At 39.4% G+C, this 20,030-nt stretch overlaps 1 protein-coding gene across 2 annotated transcripts in view; it reads right to left on the bottom strand.

Annotated features, from left to right (window-relative positions):
• Positions 1 to 16,473: 16,473 nt before the first annotated feature.
• LOC105939100 (growth/differentiation factor 11) overlaps positions 16,474 to 20,030 on the bottom strand; it is a 36,726-nt gene continuing 33,169 nt past the window's right edge. The window contains exon 3 of one of the 2 annotated variants that reach the window (XM_021307832.2): positions 16,474 to 18,365. In XM_021307832.2, the coding sequence (XP_021163507.1) occupies positions 17,985 to 18,365 (381 nt within the window). In that variant the 3' untranslated portion in view covers positions 16,474 to 17,984. The remainder of the gene's footprint in view (positions 18,366 to 20,030) is intronic. The other variant, XM_012881140.3, reaches the window with a different exon arrangement.

The raw sequence follows: 20,030 nt of genomic DNA, 5'->3' as shown, positions 1-20,030 counted from the left end.
CTGGCAGGATTTAGTTTCTATTCACCAGAGCTTTGAATCCAAATCACTAAAAACCTAGGCTGTGCAGAATGTGGTGGCTTCTCTGTTATTTTTCTCTATAATAATTTCCCTATGGCAAATTAATGATTAAAAAATAAACATTTAAATAATTATTTAATTTTCCTTTGGTGTTACATATTAAATCTTTTTTGAATTGAATTAGGGCTGAAAACATAATTTAATGCTCATTTCCCATAAAGGACAAAGCTGAATTTATGAATTCATCTTTGTGTCATTTTAAATGCTTGTTTTAACATTTCTTCAATTTTATCTGATGCTTAATTTTTGTTGTTGTTGATATTTCTTTTGTCTAATGAATTTTTTTTTGGCTATGGTCCTTTATTTTCATGCAAAGTATGTGTGTAAGGTGCTGCTGTACAAATAAACATGCAGTGCCGTACCTTATATAACAACTATATATATATATATATATATATATATATATATATATATATATATATATATATATATATATATATCCATCCATCCATCCATTTTCCAAACCGCTTTATCCCTCATGGGGTCGCGGGGGTTGCTGGTGCCTATCTCCAGCGTTCAATGGGCGAGAGGCGGGGTACATCCTGGACAGGTCGCCAGTCTGTCACAGGGCAACACAGAGACAAACAGGACAAACAACCATTCACGCACACACTCACATATATATATATATATATATATATATATATATATATATATATATATATATATATATATATATATATATATATATATATATATATATATATATATAAATATAAATAATTTACTTTTAGGTTCCAATCAATGAGACCTGAATGTTAGGGAAAGCTGAGAAATCTTAAAATGGGCCTGTAGCTGTACTGCCCCTATCTGGCCATATTGTAAAACTGCATGTGAACTTATGTATGAACTTATGTAATTTACATTTAAAATTCGTCCACTTCTTGTACTGTACACAACATATGTAAAAAAAGATTGAGACATTTGGAGAACAAGACATAAATGATTCAAACACGTTTACTTGAACTGCAGTATTTGCAAACAACTCAAAATTGCCATAAAATAACACAATAAGGCTGAACATAGAAGCGGATTTATACCTTTCCTGTCCTCTCTCTGGATTGCCATCAGAGTTTTAATTACACCATACAGACAAATGGTGCTGCATCTCAATGGGAGAGAGTGCATTGAGAAAATGAACATCTGTCTCCCAACTGCTTGGATGTGATTACACACGGCTCAGAGGCATCAACCAAATGTCGTAGCTCGTCGTAAGGGAACCTCTTTTCATGCATAGCTAAATTTAAAACAATGGAACACAATGAACTAAATTAGAATATCACTGAATGCATAAATAATGGATTAGTCTTAATTCACTGCTTTTAAAGCAAAGAGAAAGATAGTTTTCGCTATGTTGGATTGAGTTCGTTATGGCAAGAATCACGTGAAAAACATTGAAAGTTAAAACAGCATTAACATAAACACAAGCTTTGCCTTTTCATAGTGTGCACACTCATTCACACACATGTGCACAAATACACACGTTCATGCAAAATGTGTAGAGGACCATCTGTTTTCTCTGATGGTGCAGATCTGAGGATACAATAAGGAATTAGTGACATTTCATAGATTCTCCAGTGAAGGGTTTTACACAACTGATATGGATTTCTGCATCTCATTTCAACTCTGTTGTGTGTTTAAAAAAAAAAAATCATAAGTTGCATAAAATCTGTCCTTTGCTGATACATCCCTTTTTTTTTTTTGCAGTGAATGAATGATTTATGAATGCTGGTGTAGCTGATGTCACAGTCCACTTTTGTTGCCTTTTGAGATTTTACTCATTAGCCTGAATAATAACTGTCACTAATTCAAGCTGTTCTCAAATGGCTTTTTGAATAGAAAGAGAGGGAGAGAGCGCGAGCGAGAGAGAGGCAGCAATAGAGAAGAAGAAGAGAAGCCTGAGAGATTAACTCCAGTGAGCTCACTCTGAGAGGCCCAGGAATGGCTGGATATTGTTCTAGTGGTGGGGAGCTGGGGCTGTGGGGAACTTGGTGGTGGTGGTGATGGTGGGGAAGGAAAAAAAAAAAAAAACCCTATGCAACCAGAGAAATGAACTTGATGCTCTCAAGGGGGCGGGGGGAGGATCACAATTCGTTGCTCCTGACAATCAAAATTAGATTGGCCAGCACTGTGTCAACACTCTCCTCAGTTAAGGCATGACAGGAGAGGGAGGGAGGACGCCCTCCGTGGGTGTTTGAGAGTTTGCCATGTGAACTATGGAGACCCCACAGCGCCTTTCACTGACTGCTCAAGTCGCTCAAAGAAACGCACAAGCACTTTTCATTGGCTGGCACTGTAGCCGATGGCATGTCTTGCCCGAGTTCTAAATGTTTGCTACATCACCCTAAAAATATTACAATTTTAAACCTAGAATCCACAGTACTGGGGACTATTGTCCACCCTGTAACAGTCACTGATAACAGTAAATACATCTTTATATCAGCTCATAAATATTAATCTGACATCTGTCAAAAAAGAGAAATATTTTTATGCCGTATCATTTTTTTTTGTATATGCATGAGTTCTAAATAACAGGAAACAAACCTAAACAACAACAACAAAAAATCCAGAAACTAAAAAGAGTTTATACCTAACTGCAAGAAGGAAATAAATTCTTTATTTCATCTCAGTTTGCAACAAAGAACTTCCATCTGTTGTCATTTTCCTGGACTTCAAGGCAAAGGGAAGTGAGGACTGGGCCGATCCAAGGTTGTGTTTTTTGGATGTTTGATCAGTGACCTGGATTATTTTGGTGTATCCAGCGTTACCACATTAGAGACAGAGAGAGTGCAGCTGTGTCCTCATATGACCTTCCTGTTTTTTTTTTTCAGCGTCCCCCCCCCCCCCTCCCCAAAGAAATAAAACGACATCTCCAGAGAGCAGCCAACAACCCTGTCAGCACTTCTCATTGCAAAAACAAAGCGTCTGCATGTAATCTATGTCTTAATATCATTTTTATTATTTACATCGCTTTTTGATCAGATGTTTTTCCCACCGTCAGGTTTGACTAACATAAGTATAAAACTGTTGCTTTTTTAAGAATTAATGCTGTGAGGGGAGCTGAAAACTTCTTTCCAAAAGAGAGGCAGAGTTAGGATTAATGTCAGAAACAGTTCGGGACAAAAGGTTTAGTCACTCTCTCAAATTCCTGTCGTCACTAAAATACAGACGTCCAACTGATTATAAAGTATTAACACACTGCTGTGAGGGGCATTGCAAATGAGTGGACGTAATGTGCAAATTGCTGTGCATCGCTAGAGTGTGTTTAAAGTGTTTTTGGACATAATAGCTCTTGAAAAGATTTGTCACAAACTCCTGAATCATTCTTTTTAAATATCTGTTGATATTTCTTGATATTTTGGACTGATGATTGTTGTTGCTTTTCAGATTTAGCACTTTTTCCATTGACACAGATCCGCAATATCTCTAAATTATAAACTAAATCGACATAAATCAGCCTAAAGAAGGTTTTATAAAAGGGCAGACCAAAAGACCATAGAAAGGTTGAACATAGCACAGTCACTGGTCACTTTATTATGTACTGTATTCAATTGATTGTTAACACAAATAGCAAATCAGACATAATTAGGTATTTATATGTGACAAGGTCGATTTTTTTTCAAAATGAGCAGCAGAAGAGACTAGAGAGAGAGGATTAAAGTAACTTTACATATAATAACCAGACACAGTGGTCTGGTTATTTTAAAAACTGCTAAACCACTGGGATTTTAACACACAACCATCTCTTAGATTTACTAGCAAACATTCCTTCTTGTTGTCAGAGGAGAATGGACAGACTGGTTCAATATGATAGAAAGGAAACAGTAGCACAAATATCTACTGGTTGTTATCAAGGTATGCAAAAAATTATCCTTGCTAGTATATCGTCAAGATATATAACCACAAAAATATAATCTATGCAGATTACCAAGACGTTTTGTTTAATTGAAAACGAACCTGGCACAATAAAATTAATAAATCAGAGGGTAATATGCAGCAAAAATCCATTCTTTAATGCATTGACATACAGAACTTGACTATTCTGACTCAATTAGCAATTAGTAAAACTTATCTTGATGTTAATTTTGAGGAATGCTAAATTAACATTAAGATAAGTGCCTAAGTGTGGCACTGGTACAGTTCTATGGCGAATACATAAAGGTCACAAGCAAAGAAAAATCTCTTGGACAACATTCATGCCATGTGCAGGATGTGTGAAAATGGTGGGAAGTCCTTTGAAACACTAAGCTATAAGAACTATATTACATGTTTCAACTAAGAAGTGGAAGTAAAAAAGCTTATCTTTCCTTCCACCATAAACCAAAAGCTCATCAAGCTAGTGAGGCTAAATATTCCCTCTAGTTTGGAAAAAAACAAAGCGAATTACTAAATTCATTCCTAATGTTACAATTAAGTATGTGCGACCATTAAGAGTCGTTGAGAATCAGGGCTTTTGGGCCATGGCTTTAAATATAAATAAATATAATTCCAACTTGAAGATACTTCAATAGCTGTTTACTCGTGCAAAATTCCTTAATCAGACTGAAATGTGTTCGGATTGAAAAGGAAAAATATAATCCAAATACATCATTTATAGGGTTAGGGTCAATTAACCAATTAATCCGATCATGACGTACACCGGACTTTATTCTGAATAGAATCACTCTGACATGACAAGAGTCCTCAAATTTCCCTAAAAACCAAAGTAGAAGAGGCTGTACTTCCGTCTTTGCTAATAAAAACAACAAACAAACATGGAAGTGTGTCCATTGTGTGTCTTCTGAGTACCCAGAATGGACCCACACCCAGTTATTAGTAAGGGATAAATGACCTTTAAGGTTTCCATTTTCAGTAATGAATGGATGACGCAGAGGTGTGAACCGTCCGAATTGAAGCGGAGAACGGTTGCTTCAGAAGAAGTCCATTCATTTCTGATAATGGACACCTTGAAGGGCATTACTAACCTGACTCCGCCAGATGGATTTGCTCCACCTACCTATCTGGAAACCTTCCGTTGAAGTAATTTTGGGAAGGGGTGAAAATACTGGTTAGCAGATTGGCCTATGTTGGTGATAGACGGGCCAAATGAACCAATCAGATCAACGAAGCCTATGACGTACTAACAGCGACGACGAAAACACAACCACAAGCTCTTGCCGAAACCAGTCGGGAGAAGAGCAAAAACATCTTTTCCTCTGAGAAAAGCCTCCAGAGCGGTGTTTTGCTCTTCTTTCAGTGAAGAAATACTCTGTAATTCCAATAAAACTTGCTCGATAGCCACGCTAACGCTAGTTTCATCGGCTGAAGCCGCCATGTTCTTTAGACTGAACTGTCGCGCTTCTCGTTGCGTCACACCTCAACCCGCCTCAAAGCCAACGCTGATTGGACGTTCGTTTGATGAACTGCTCCAAATTTTCTTTAACGGAAAGTAGCCAGACTGATCTGCGAGTGAAACCTTGAAAGCTCGCGAGATCAGGATGGTCTTACGAGGCTAGGGCATTACCCCACCTATAGTATGGTCACTAATGAAATAAATAAAAATTTAATCAATTATTAACACTTAAATGTTTTTTTCACATTTAAAACCATAGGTTTTTCACAAGAAGCAGCTGAGGGAACTATTTAATATCTATTTTTGTGACGTGTTGCCAACATAACCAGCAGCACCTGTCTTGCCGTTACCAGCTAATATTTGAGCCAGCGCAATAATTTAGAAGAATCCGGCCATTTGACTGGAACTTTTTATAGGTGTCCTGCAACACCTTTTAACGGACACCCTGCAGCCAATCAGAAGTATTTGAGTATTCACTCAGCCCCTGGTATAAAAATGGATGAGACGCTACTGGACTTGCTAATAAAGCTACAGGCTTAGCAGCACATACTGTTGGTCTTCCTGTGTTACAATATGAGGGAGATAGACACACATGAGCAGTCAGGGCAGTTTGCCCCAGTCCACTCAGTACAAGTGTTTAGACACTGTTTGGATTGAACGGCATAAACCACCCGTTTCTTTTCTAATACAATTTCGTTTCGATTTAGCTCAATCCGATCACAACATTCTGATTGCTATGTTAACATGACATATTTTTTTTATTTTGAATGGCCCTTTATTCAGATCATTTATGTGTGCTTCACCTCACACCTCATTTTCACACAATGGGCCCCCAAACCCCCCACCAGTAACTCTTCAAAACCCCTCCGCTCAACCTCTGCCTGCACCTAAGATTAAAGAGGACGATGTCAACAGGGCATCCAAGCATCTGAGTGGAAAGAAAGGACTGGTTCCTGATGGTGTCTCCCCCGTCAGCTTAAAATCACGCACTGACCAGCTGACCTCCATCTTCACCAACATACTCAACAAGTCTCTGGAACTGTGTGAAGTTCCCGCCTACTTAAAGCGTTCCACCGTCATCCCTGTTCCCAAGAAAACAGACATTCACTGGATTAAATCACTATAGACTTATTGCCTCTGTTGTCTGTGGTCATGAAATCCTTTAAGCCCCTGGTGCTGAAGGAACTGAAAGACATCACAGGCCCCTTGCTGGACTCCCTGCAGTTTGCTTTCCGGGCAAACGGGTCGGCAGAGGACGCTGTCAACCTGGGTCTACACTTCACCCTGTGCCTCTTGACCATCCAGGGACTGGCACCAGGATCCTGGTTGTAGACTTCAGCTCGGCCTTCAACACGATCAACCCTGACATCATCCACCGGAAGCTCACCCAGCTCAAAGAACCGCCCTCCACCTGGATAACCAGCCAATGTCATTGGGCTGATCCAGGATGGTGATGAATCTGCATGCAGAGAGCAGGTGGATTGATTTGTTCACCCTCAGGTCAGCAATATAGGGTGCCAATGGCTACAATGAGCTAACGCAGTTTCTATCTCCAAGCTGTCTCTCATGAACACCTTACTGTCAGGGTAGCCAGCTACTCTGCTGAGAGGAAAATGACTCTCCTGTACATACTGCCCCGGTTCTTACCTTTTCCTTGAATGTTTTTTTTATCTGTTATAGACTGTAGATTGCAAATCTGCTTGCTGATTACCTGCCTGCCTGTTTTATTTACATGATTTGGTTGGAATCCACAGTCAAATTCCTTATTTGAACCCACAAATTTGGTGAATAAAGTTGAGGATGAGAAAGATCTGTAGGTACACAGGCATAGCGGTGGGTGGCTGGGCTAAAACATGCAACATCTCTCACATCATCCATTTAAAATTGCCTCCTAGCCTTCTGAATCATAATTCAATCGATTTGGCAAGTGCCTGAAGATTCCCACCCCCAGCACATAATGCCTGCTGCCCATGATTCATTGCCTGGGTGGAGAAGAATGGACATGAGGTGGTCAAGCCTGCATTAATGCACTGGCTTACTGGGACTGAAGCCTCAGGGACTATGAAGACAAGCCAACAAGCCAATAAAAATGTTTCAGTGTATCATGATGGAGTAAAAAAGTTTAGTGTAACAAGACGTATTTACCCGGTCCTGTTGCTGTCCAGACACAGTGGAGCTGAGCTGAAAGCGTCTCGTCGGCGGGCAAAACAAACCAACCCCCAGAAAGAGATCCCATGGTGTTGACATCTCCGAAGAAAGAGGCCTTTTAAGGGTTGCTTGTCCATGAAGCAGCTGACAAGTACCAGGTGGCCAGAAAGATGACAGCTTCTGTGGTTGCTGAAGCAAAAACTTGGACATGGGAGGAATTTGAAAGGCTATGGAGCGAAACTTTCAATTGGCCTCAAGGAAGTTCTGGAAAACCGTTCAGTGATTCAGAAAGGGTAAACATGGGTGGTGCTCAGGGAGCATGAGGTTTCTGGGTGTTTTTTTTTTTTAAGGGCTATCCAATCCTTGTATGCCCAAGTATGAACTATGTCTGCATTCTTGACACGAAGTCGAGCTGGTTCTCAGTGCGCGTTGATCTCCGTCACCGATCTTGTTTGTGGTGTTGATGGATAGGATCTCAAGGCATAGTCGTGGGGAGGTGGTTGTCTGGTTTGGGAACCTCAGGATCTCATCTTTGTTTTTCCCAGGTGACGTGGTTTGGTTGACTTCTTCAGGCCATGTTCATGTTCACTGAACCAACTGGGACGAGATTCTGCTCCTCCAAGTCTGAGGCCATGGTTCTTGACTGGAAAAAGGTTGACGGCTCCGTCTGGATTGAGGGTCAGTCTCTGCCTCAACCAGAGGAGTTTAAGTATCTTGGTGTCTTGTTCATGAGTGGTGGTGGGATAAAATAGCAGATTGACAGATGGATTGGGGCTTCATCTGTTGTAATATGGCCACTGCTCTTGTCTATCATGATTTGGATAGATGGATAGATTTGTGAGGTCCATGTCACAAAGAATAAAAGCCAGAGGAGCAGCAAAAAACAACCATTTGTCATGTTTGGGCTGATTATCCTACAAAATCTTCTTTAGCTGATCTGACAAACATAATTCTTTTAATGGTATGTTTTAGAATGCTAGCCTGTTTTTCTAGCTATACCAATGGGTCATATCTGTTGGATGGATTTAAAATCTAAGTTATTTTCCACCAAGCATTTATAAACACCACTGTCCAACACTCATTCAGCTTCACCCATCTGTCTTGCTAATGGTCAGTCTTGACTATAATTTAGACCGGCTTCTCGTTTTGCCGGATGGTTGGAAAGGAAATCCCTCAGGGCATGGGTGGTCATCTTATTAGTGGGTATGCTTGCAGGGTCTGCTGGATGATGCAGAAACATGCCCCGGCATTGGGTGCAGCTCACACCATCTGTGGCAGAGCCAGCGATTGTCAGCTTCTGAAGCAGATGGTGTGCTGGGAGGAGCACAAAAGAGTGACAGCTGTCATTCACAGGAGCTGCAACTGCACTTCAGATGAGAGCTATGTGACTTGGTCATTGCAGGCTGCACAAATAGAATAGAAAAGGGGGCCACTGTTGCAGTATGAAACCATCTGTAGCAGCAATACTTGAAATCAGAATTGTACCAACCTTGTGTCATAATACGAGGGTGACAATCAAAGCTAAAGCATAAGAGTAGAGCCTATAAGATTTCAGTCATGATGATTTACTAAAGAGTGTTCATTGACAAAATTTAGTTGCAAAAGTAAACTTTGGTCATGTTGATGATCTAATCGTTTCTTGTATTTCTTCTCTGTACTTGCCTTAGTTTATTTTATTGTCATATAACTATTTTTGTCAATTTGATCTTTCTTGCACAGTTACCCACGCTGAACAGTCACTGAGCCAGACAAAAGGTGTTGCCGATGACTGTGTCCAGCAATTTAAGCTATTGAGTGCTGCCCCCAATTCACCTTCTCCCTGAACTTTATGGCTATAATTGCCCTAAAACTCCACCCTAATCCTCTCAGCTCCCAGTGAGCCTTTCTTGACTTCTTTGTAATGTGTTCAATATTCCTATTGTACTGTACTTTCTGCAACAAGTGTCTCTATGGGCCAGTTCATTCAATGAAGCTAGGTCAAAGTTCATCATGTTAGCAGGGAGGAGGCTCTGGGCTATGCATTCAACCTGTAACACTTCATGTTCATGTTCTATGTGGTCAGACAATGAAAACACCCATCAATGCCCTCCCTTGTCTATACATGGCGAGTATGACTGATGACGTGTATGGCACATTGGTGAACATTAGGGGTACGAAATTGTGTGAATTTTAAACTGTTTGTTTATGTCGAGTGAGAATTTGACAAAAGGTTTATGTCATTGCTGGCATCAGACTCCTCGAGCTTGTACTGGGTGGTCTTTGTTTGCATGCGTAAAAAGAGCTTCGCTCTCACTCTTATTTGTCCCCTATTGATACTCCAAATTAGGTTGATGAGAGGCCCTCCGATCAGGTGGCATATTAATTGGGTCAGACTGGATCTTATATGAAATCCAAATAATGGCGAGCAAAAACCCCAACACTAAACCTTTGTCCTCTGAGCGCTCTCTTACACCAATTAGCCTCCCACTGGTTTTGCTTCCTGCCACTTCGGCTGCCTGTTACTGTTTTCTAATAATAACGAGGCAACCAGAGGTTTGAAAACGTGTGTATGTTTTTGAGTCTCTTATCTGTGCAGAATTATGAACTTTGTATTTGGGGTACTTTGAAATGTTAACTATCTGCGTCTGGAACACCAACAATAATAGCCTTTGCTATGTTTTTTTATGATCAATAGGACATTAAGATTTGTTTGTCACTTTAGTCTTTAGTTTAGTTGTTTTTGTGTTAGTGGGATGAATGAGACTGGCTGACACCAGACATTGTCGGACATTGCCTTGGTTTACCGTCCTTTACTATGTTGCATGGGGTATTAGGATAACACCTGTAGAGTGGCAGACCAGGTGATGGTCCCAGACTTCAAGAATTGGGACTTGAGGGATCATACCTCTCAGTCTCCTATAAAGGTTTGCTCCCGGCTTTTGGAAAGAAGGTCTGGATTGATTGGATAGAACAGGACACGGACCGGATATTTACCACGGTGAAGCTGCTGACGGGTTATAACAGCTTGGTTATCTGGTTCAGCTGATTTGAAGGATGGCTTAAGCTCTAACAAACAAGTGGGGAGCCACTTCTCTTCCACAGTGAAAGAAGGCAGTTGTGCTGATTCAGAAGTTAATGAGGGTGCCTTCTGGGTGTCTCGCTTTGGAGGTTTTCCCGACGTCATGGGAAGAACACCCTGGGCTGAAGACCCTATATCAGGGTTGATAAATTAATAACCACATATATCGATTGATAGACGTGTGATGGAGGGAAAAAAAGGGTCAGTAAAAAGTTCAATAGAAGATCAGTTTTCCTTCCTTTTGCATTCTAGCCTATCATGTAGTTTAATACTACAGTCGTTACATCCTCCCAACCAATCACAAACAAAGACCCAGGAATGCTCCTTCATGAAGCCCCGCCCCTTGAAACAGTCCAGATATCGGGTGTTCTCTTTTCTTTTTTTAAAAAACTTGCAGTTTTGGTAAAAAGTTGGTTGAATAACGGGTTGAGTTTGAATTCAGTGTTTGTGTGTTATGTATCTAAAAAATAGGCCATTAATCAACAGCATTAAATGGCCAGGGCTGCACTTAAAATATATGTAATTTTTTATATTTACCAATAATGATCAATATGATTTCAATTTTATCGACATGCTTTTTTTCCATATAGTCCAGCCCTGCCCTGTATATCCTTTCTGGCTTGGGAACACCTTGAGACTCCCAACAATGAGCTGCATAGTATCGCCAAGGAGAGGGAGTCCTTTCTGAACCTGCTCTGCTACTCAATCTTGGATTAGTGGGACAATGTATGGATTATTTTTTATTTATTTTTTGGTTACCTTAGTGTACTGGTCAGTGACTATTTTTCCCTGTTCGTTTTGCAACAGTCTTTGGTATTTGAGCTTCTTCTTACCATGCTGAGTTATTTAAATTTTTACTCATCTCTATGGTTTCTCTTCATTGTTGTCAACCATTCGCTGCATTGCCTGCCAACCTGCTCTTATTGAAACGCCAACAGTCACATCCATCACTTCAGCCACCGGTCACAACCAGCCAAAACATCCCAGAACTTCAAACAATGAACCAGGAAGTATTAAGACACTACCAGCACCTGCACATGTTTTTGCTTCTGGATCATTGGTGTTGCCGTTTGTCTATTTTGCATACGTGGTTCTGGATCCAGTTGGACTCTAAGTAACATTTCTCTAACCATGCTCTGATTGGCATGAGTGCAAACTGCAATTATATAATTAATACAATTAATAAAGGACTTTTTATTATTATCCTGATACTAAGTGTTTCACACAGTAAAGAGAAGAGTGCTTTGTCAGCATTTGAGTTAAAAGAGTTCAGTTTTTTAAATACTTGCAGAAGGATATAAATTATAACCTAAAAGTTATAATTCAAAGCCTAAATAACATTGCCACGTACCGCTGTACAACGATGTTTAGGGTTGTTTTGTTCGTAAAACACCATTTGGACTGTTGTTGAGCAGTTGGTGCAGTATTTGTAGAATAAATAAATACATTCATAGTCACATATTCACATAACGTCAGAACTACTGGAGATGACCACCTGAAGGCTAAAGAGCTACCGCATTCCTCTGCGCATTAGCTTTATTTTGAATGCATTCAAGTTGAGAAACATCCGCTACTTTTAGGAATGTAAATAGTTTTGCCAAGGCAGAATACCGGTAAGTCCCTCACATTTGTGGTTTGTTTTGATGATGGCTTTGTTTTTATTCCTTGGACAGGCGAACAAAGTTGTCTTTCTTTTATGCAGGTTGAAAAACGTTCACAATTTTCCCGCTGTGATACCGGCAGTCCACTATTGGTCGCCAAGCCTCACATGGATGTGACTGAAAACTAAGGATGAATGACACTGACACCTAGATAGTGGAACATAAACCAAAAATCTAATGCTGAAGTATCTAACACATCATACTCCATTCTAAACTAATTCAAGAACAGATGAGAAACACATTCACTGACATATCAGTCTGGTAAGGGTTACAAAACTACTTTGACTCAGTTAAACACATTAGAGCCACTATCCACAAATGGAGAAAACATGGAACAGAGCTGAACCTTCCCAGCATTGGTTGGCCTGCCAAAATTACTCCAGGAATGCTCCAACAACTCATTTAGGAGGTCACAAAAGAGCCCAGCACAACATTAAGCCAAAAGAACACAGGAGACAAAAACTTTAGGACACAACAACTTTTTCTAGATTTAGGGGGCAATAACATTTTCATATAGGGCAAGGTTGGGTTTTTAATTGGCTTTTTGGCCTAAAATAAATTTGTATTTGCTCAGTTTTATTTGTCTGTGATTAAAAAAAAGCAAAAATAGAAGAAGGTTTCAATGGGAACGCTACTTTCTTACAGCACCCTGCGTAGAGTTTATTGAGAGCTAATTACCACGGTTAAAACCTTGCATGAGATATTTCTAGAAAGCAGCTATTGAGTTATTTAATATCCTGATCAACAGGTACAGTTTGATATCGTCAAAGAACACATAAGAACTAAAAAACCCTAGGGAACAACACATTTTTGTAGATGGTAAACTTCATACTTCTGCACAGTCAGCGCCTGTTCAAATCCGCCGGTTTTTGTTCTCAGAGCGATTCTGTAGTCCAAGCTGAAAGGTGCCGAACCTACAAGTGGATAAGTCAAAAATGTTTGTTTTTTCATTACACCATCCTATGAGGCTTTTCACATTTAAATCACTCAGTTGTGGTCTATATAAAGTGGAACAGCAATGCGTCTGAATTCCTCGTTATTGTATCTTCACAGTCCCTCTTTTATCCACTCTGAGGTGCTTCTGAGAACAGCTAATTTTGGTGCTGTCTCTTTAAATCTAAAGGACGTACTTCACACCCCGCCCCCCTCCAAGTGCTGAACATTCTACTCCACCCCATTCGGCCATTTTTGTAGTTTGATAGCAGAGATGACATTATAGAAATTTATCAGAAACAGAAACTTTTCATTCATAAACTGATTGAAAGTTGTCAACAGTGGAACACTTGTCCATCCAGCCTTATATGTTTGAGCCGGAGTCTGACCCAGAGCGAGAGTAGAGTGAAGATGACCAATCTGCAGAACCGAGCCTGATCCACTTGTAGCTTCGACTTCCTTGAGCTTTGACTACAAAATCACAACGAGAAATAAAAATGGCAGAATTTTTATCTTTACAAAATTGGTAAGCCGAACATCCATGACCATCCATTATTTTGTTTTGCAGCTCCGCAGCAAATATTTTGTTGTAATTGTTCAATAAACGTAACACAGACAAGAAAAAACTAAATGGCTTGAACATTATGACCCAAACAGAATATAAAGTTATCTACACAGCACCTGGAGGGACTAAATTGAACTTTTCTGCACTCCTCGAGTCTCCAAATACACAACAAAATGTATTTAAGGGCTGGAAAAGTTAATTTTGCATAATATTTCTCCTTTAATACAACAAAATAAAGGTTATTCTACATTTAGGATAAAAAAGATAAGTTAGTAAATCATTTAAAAAAATGTCTTTTTGCATTTTGTGTTATCCTACAGTTTTAAAATCTTTGCACATGCACACAATAATGATAAAGAAACACAACGCAGCGCAAACCATATAAGCTAAATAAATGATTTATTGTACAAAAGAAAATGACAGTAAATAAACAACAAAAGGCAAAAATAATAATACAGTTATTCATACGCACATCCATTAAACTACGGAGATGGGGTGATTTCCTTTCTTTTTCACTACACAAACAACAGGTATGAAGGGGAAAAGAGAGAGACACACTTAGAAGCGGTGAACCTGTCCAAAACACGATTAAAGTTAACATTTGGGTTGTATTTACATAGATATTTGTTACTCTCATATATTTATAGGAAAACAAAACCAAAACTCTCAGACATACAAGTTTAAAAAAAACACTAAAACAAAACTCTCAACAGCTTTGAACACAGTCAAACCACAGAGGTGGGCACAGCTAATTTTCTTTTTCTCCCTTTGACCATGCATGACCGTCAGTCACTCTGTTAGCAACTTAACCTGAACCTGAGAGCAAGGGGACCCTGTGCTTTACGTCGAAAATTTTTGGAGGGGATGTGGCTCTTTTGAGTTTTATGTTTGCACTGATTTTTTATTTTTTTTAGAAGCAAAAAAATAAAAATAATAATTTGAAGGCTAAAGTGAGGTAGACAGACTTGGAAATGCATTGTAAGTAATAAATAACCGATCAGGCGATTTCTCTTTTTAAACCACAGCCCCTAAACCAGCCTTTTCCTCCCTTTGAAATGTTCTAGCATGTTCCTGCAATCGCAAAGGTTATGGCACACAACTCGTTGTCCTCTACTTTGGCTAACGATCCCTGGATATTCCTCCCATTTTTATTTATTAAAATGGCTGCTCTCAATTACAACACACACACAAGCAAAAAAAAAAAAAAAAAAAAAAAAAAAAATACAAGACAGGATGACACGTTAAGTTAACAGTTTTCAATCTTTCTAACATAATAACAAGTTAAGGTTGACGGGTGGGCCATTTCCAGTTAAAGCATTTCAATAGATCCAGACATATATTAAACACTTAAAAAAAAAAAACGTGGGAACAGAGGCCTTTAAGGCTGGCTTTACAGTACGTCCAGGTTCCAGATTGAATCAAAGTGTGTGGGTGTATAGACAGGCCCCCGCTTCAGAAAAAGTCAGGAAAAGGTGTGATGGTATCAAAATGAAGTGAAAACTTCTCTACTATATGGTTTATCACCAGAAGCATGAATATTTCTTTTTTTTTTTTTATCCTATACTGTACAAGCTCTCTTGTGCTTGGTAAAACGCAAACAACACTTCAGCTCCTCACGCCATGTACGTCCCATAGTGCAAAATTTATTGTTGGTAAGGTAGAGTGCCCCCCAAAAGGGTTTTTGTAACCCCTTTTTTAATATATACATATAGCATTTATATATAATGTCAGAAGGCTCTCACTTTATCCAACAGCATAGTGCTTTCGTTTTTATAACAAAGGATATCTTTGCTTTGACATCCAGGAGACAAAGACAAGCTTCGAGCATACTAATCTACTCTGTTTAAGCACTAACATTAATTTCTCCATTATGAAAGTGGTGATGATGATAATGATGATAATGATGATGCAGTTGAGGCTGAGAGGGATGGGGGCATTTCAAAATGCAATCCGATGTCTTCTCTAAACTAAAGCTGGTTATGATGCTAGTATCTTGATCTTAATTTTGACTCATTCTAGTTGCAGACTAAATGGTATATTGTGAGTTATGGGAGTAATTAATTTTCATAACAGCACTTCTGCTCACTCGCTAGCATTGAGGAAAAAAATGCTAATGATAAAGGAGTAAAATAGTCTTTGTCGTTTAAGTGTTTTTTTTCCCCCTTACATAGATGGAAACATGTAGAAATAGGTGAACTTCTAGAGATAGAAATAGTTTTCTCTACTGGCAGCAAAATTACAGTCCTGGTCAGATTTTTATGCACAACATGGGCATTAATGTCATGTTGATTTTGCTCTTATGTCGCATTCTGTCATTTCTTTTTCCAGTCGCAGCGATGGCATAAAAGGCAACTTGAATATTTTAGAAACAAGAATCAGGGTGAACAACTTTGAATTTATTGTGATTTTTTATTTTTTTTTATCCACGAATGGTCAAAATTATACATACTGGCTTAACTATATACCTACACTCCCATTAATTGATTAAATTTCCCTCTGCAAGTTGCAGAGGCACCACACACTATCTGTGCCCAGCAAAAGGCGTCTCGTATAACTGTGACTGAACATTTGACCCCGCTTTGTAGCAGAATTGGTTGAGCTCTTTTAAATTGGTTGGTGCTCCTCCGCTTTTAAGCACAGTATATATATATATATATATATATATATATATATATATATATATATATATATATATATATTAATGAAGTTGCCGTTGAGGCCATTCCAGAAGCTTCATGCTAGTCTTCTTTGCCTATTGCTAAACCAATTTTGGTCCGGGTTTTAGATTGTTGCCCCGTTGCTTTAAAGGTGAGCCCTTAAAAGTTGGCGGTCAGGCTTGGTGGAGGTGGCGTCATGCCGTAGTGTTGTTTTGGTGCAAGTTGTACTGGAGCATTGCACAAAGTGGATGAAATGATGAAGAGGACAACCTCCAAGTTCTTCAGCTTCACCTCAAATCCATAACACAGATCAAAACTGGTCCTAGAAAAGATTAAGCTGGCTAACATTGGCGCTGACTTTTGTGTCTAATGATCATAAAAAAGAGTGGTTGTGTATTTATAATATCCAAATTGATAAGACATCCACACCCATGATGAACTTCTCGCCAGGACTGTAAGCAGAACTATGTTATAGTGTAAATTTTTTTGTGTATGATTATATATCTAGCTCTAACCATCTTTAAATAAAGAAACTTGTCACTGTTTTTTTAACAACGGAAGTTGAGTGTGATATTCTACTCTAGTGGTGAAAAATTATGCTGTTCTCTTGTAACCCTCCAGGACTGTACAGTACTTTGTTCCCTTGCAAAACCACATCGACATAACCTTTTTAATTTTAGACTTCAAGGAGGGTAATAGGCTAAATCTTTCTAATTTACTTTTGCTGAAACTTTTCTAATTTACTTTGGAGGACAGAATTTACCCACTTTATTTTAAATTTTCTTTATTTTTAAAAGTCTGTTTCGAAGCCATCTGGCAGTCTTAATCTGGGATCTTCCACTATTAATAATAGTTAACAATAGGTTTGGTTTCAGATCCCCACAAGATTTTAAATTTCTAAACATCTGTAAACAACATTTTGGATTTGTCTAAACAGTTTTTCAACAAGTAGAACCTCTACATATTGTTATTATTGATATTATTACGTAGCTACTGAGTTGTTGTAAAATGTATGAATTGCAAAATGACTATGATCATGCCCCCCCTTTCTTTGCAAGCATTTAATTGGATAAAAATATTTCCCAAAAATAAGTGTAACTGAAAGTTAATTGTTTTGGAACCGGCCCTAAAAACTGATGCTGCCTGATGAAATATACTCATGTCACCTGTCAACACATTCCACTAACCTGGACACTTCACAAAGATGCCATAGAAAATAAAAATCGCAAAACTAACATGTACTCTATAACATAGTTTTGTCTCTCCGTTTTCTGAGGCTGCTCCGCAAGCAGACCCAGATCACTCATTATATACTGTATTTCCATTGTCCGTTCTTTTTTTTTCTTTTTCTTCTTTTTTTTTGATTCTCGTTTTCATTTATAACTTTTTTTTATACAGTTAGAACCAAATTAATTACTGGAAAAATGGAAACCCAGCAGGATGTTTCTGTGGCATAGCGAAAGTGAAATCTGGTGCCAAGGGGAGCGCTCCACAGGGGTTTTAGGTGGTTTCATGAGGGCTGAACTTAAGCACGTGTGTCTCCTTCTGCAGCCTAAGAGCAGCCACATCGATCCACCACCATCCCTGGGATCTTGCCGTGAATGATCTGCTGCTTGTCGTTGAAGTAAAGCATGTTGATGGGGGACATCTTGGTCGGGGTGCAGCAGGGCCCCGCGGAGCCGCGCGGGTTGGCGTGCTGCACCAGGTGGGTGTGCGGATACTTCTGCATGAACATGTACTCGCACTGACCGGAGCAGTAGTTGGCTTTGTAACGCTTGGGGGCAATGATCCAGTCCCAGCCAAACGCCTCGAAGTCCACAGTCAGAGGGTAGCGACAGCAGCGAGACTCGGTGGAGTGCTCATCGCAGTCCAAACCGAGGTTCCTTCGAGAACGTTTGGTGGTCTCGAGAACCTTCACTTCCAGAAACGGCTGCTGGAATCAGGGGGAGGGAGGGCACAACAAACAGAAAGAGGTGGTTATAAGAGAACAACACAACCAAATACACGAGAATGCTACAAGCTGTTGATGTTTTTAAGACAAATACCATCTTCTGATGTTAACATCTTTATAATTCAAACTTGACCTGATATCACAAAAAGTTGTACTTCACTACACACTTCATGTTGCTTATAATACAGGTGCACTTCGTATATTATAATAACATCAAAAAGTTCACTGTTTCAGTAACTAAATTCAAAACGGGGAACTCAAATGAAATATAGATGTCTGTAATTAAACTGCTCTGGCAACAGACGAGGAACACAATCATTGACATTTATCAGTCTGTAAAGCGTTAAATCCATTTTTAAGTGTTTGAGACTCCAGTGAGACTCGAACAATGAGTCATTATCCGCAAAGATAAACATGAAACAGTGGTGAACCTTCCTAGCAGTGCTTTTCAACTAAAAACTCTCCAAGAGTGAATCAACAGCTCATCTAAGAGGTCACAAAGAACCCAGAACAACATCTGAAGCCTTACAGTAATATCTGGAGTAACAGATGTTTAATAAACATACTAACAGCCATATATGGTGGTGATGGTATTTGGTACTTTCTGAATTAGCGCCTGTATGATCTGCTGTAATTGATGGAGTCAAGAACTTCTCTCACAAAAAAAAAAGTGTTTCGGAGCGGCATAGTCAACGTCTAGCCTAAGGCTCCATTCAAAAACTTTATTAGGCAAGGACTGTTTAGCGAAAGCAGAAGTGTGTCAGCGGTCGCCATGATAAGAGCTGTCCAAATAGTGCGGAATAGTAAGGAAGGAGGTAAGAAAAGGAGCCGGTAAGCTTTCTCCTTTAGCGTAGGAACCCATACCGGTGCTACGGAACTATAAAGAATCTCACAATCCTGCGTGATATGACGTATCAGCACGGAAATTAACGAAAATGACCAGAGAGAAGAGGGTGCACACTTTGCAGTTCACTTTCGGAAGGCTGTAGGCTCGCACTGACATGCATTATCCACGTCCGTTTCTGTTTCCGTCACGTAATGATGTCGGATTTAAAGACTGTCTGAAATCGGCACAGCTATCTGAGGCTTCTTTCCTCCCCACGATAGAGTTCTTACTGTTGACCCATTGAAAGGTCAAGCAACACTTGATTGTGACTAAAAAAACAAAAACAGAAGATATCGTAAAAGAAGGCAGATACTTTTCCATGGCATTGTAAGACCCCAAAACTTAAAATTTGCGAACAACAAGCAACAGAGCATGAAACACGTTCCACGTATGACTAAAAGTGGAAGGAAAATGAGGACGCTTAGTTTTGAGGAGATCCCAAAAATCCACAACCAAATGAGCCATTATCCAGAAGCAACAAGGACAAAAGGACTGCCCTAACTTCCAACTTTGAAATCATTCCCAACATTATTTGGAATAGCCAATTATGTAAAACCAACACAGTGTAAGCACTACCATCGTACCTGGTAAACTTTACACCCACGAGATGAATGATGAGCCACAACAGCTTAAGGCAGCCATTAAGTTCAGTCAACGCTGAATATGGAAGCAAAATAGAAACAACAACTATTTGACCAATTCCACTTTCTTCCTCAGCACCGCACTGCAGGAAAATGCTTATGAGAACAAAAGCTTTCCAA

The sequence above is a fragment of the Fundulus heteroclitus genome, chromosome 20 (assembly GCF_011125445.2).
Source record: "Fundulus heteroclitus isolate FHET01 chromosome 20, MU-UCD_Fhet_4.1, whole genome shotgun sequence".
NCBI classification, from domain to species: Eukaryota; Metazoa; Chordata; class Actinopteri; order Cyprinodontiformes; family Fundulidae; genus Fundulus; species Fundulus heteroclitus.
The sequence above is the reverse complement of the archived record's forward strand: the minus strand, read 5'-3'. Positions and strand labels throughout refer to the sequence as shown.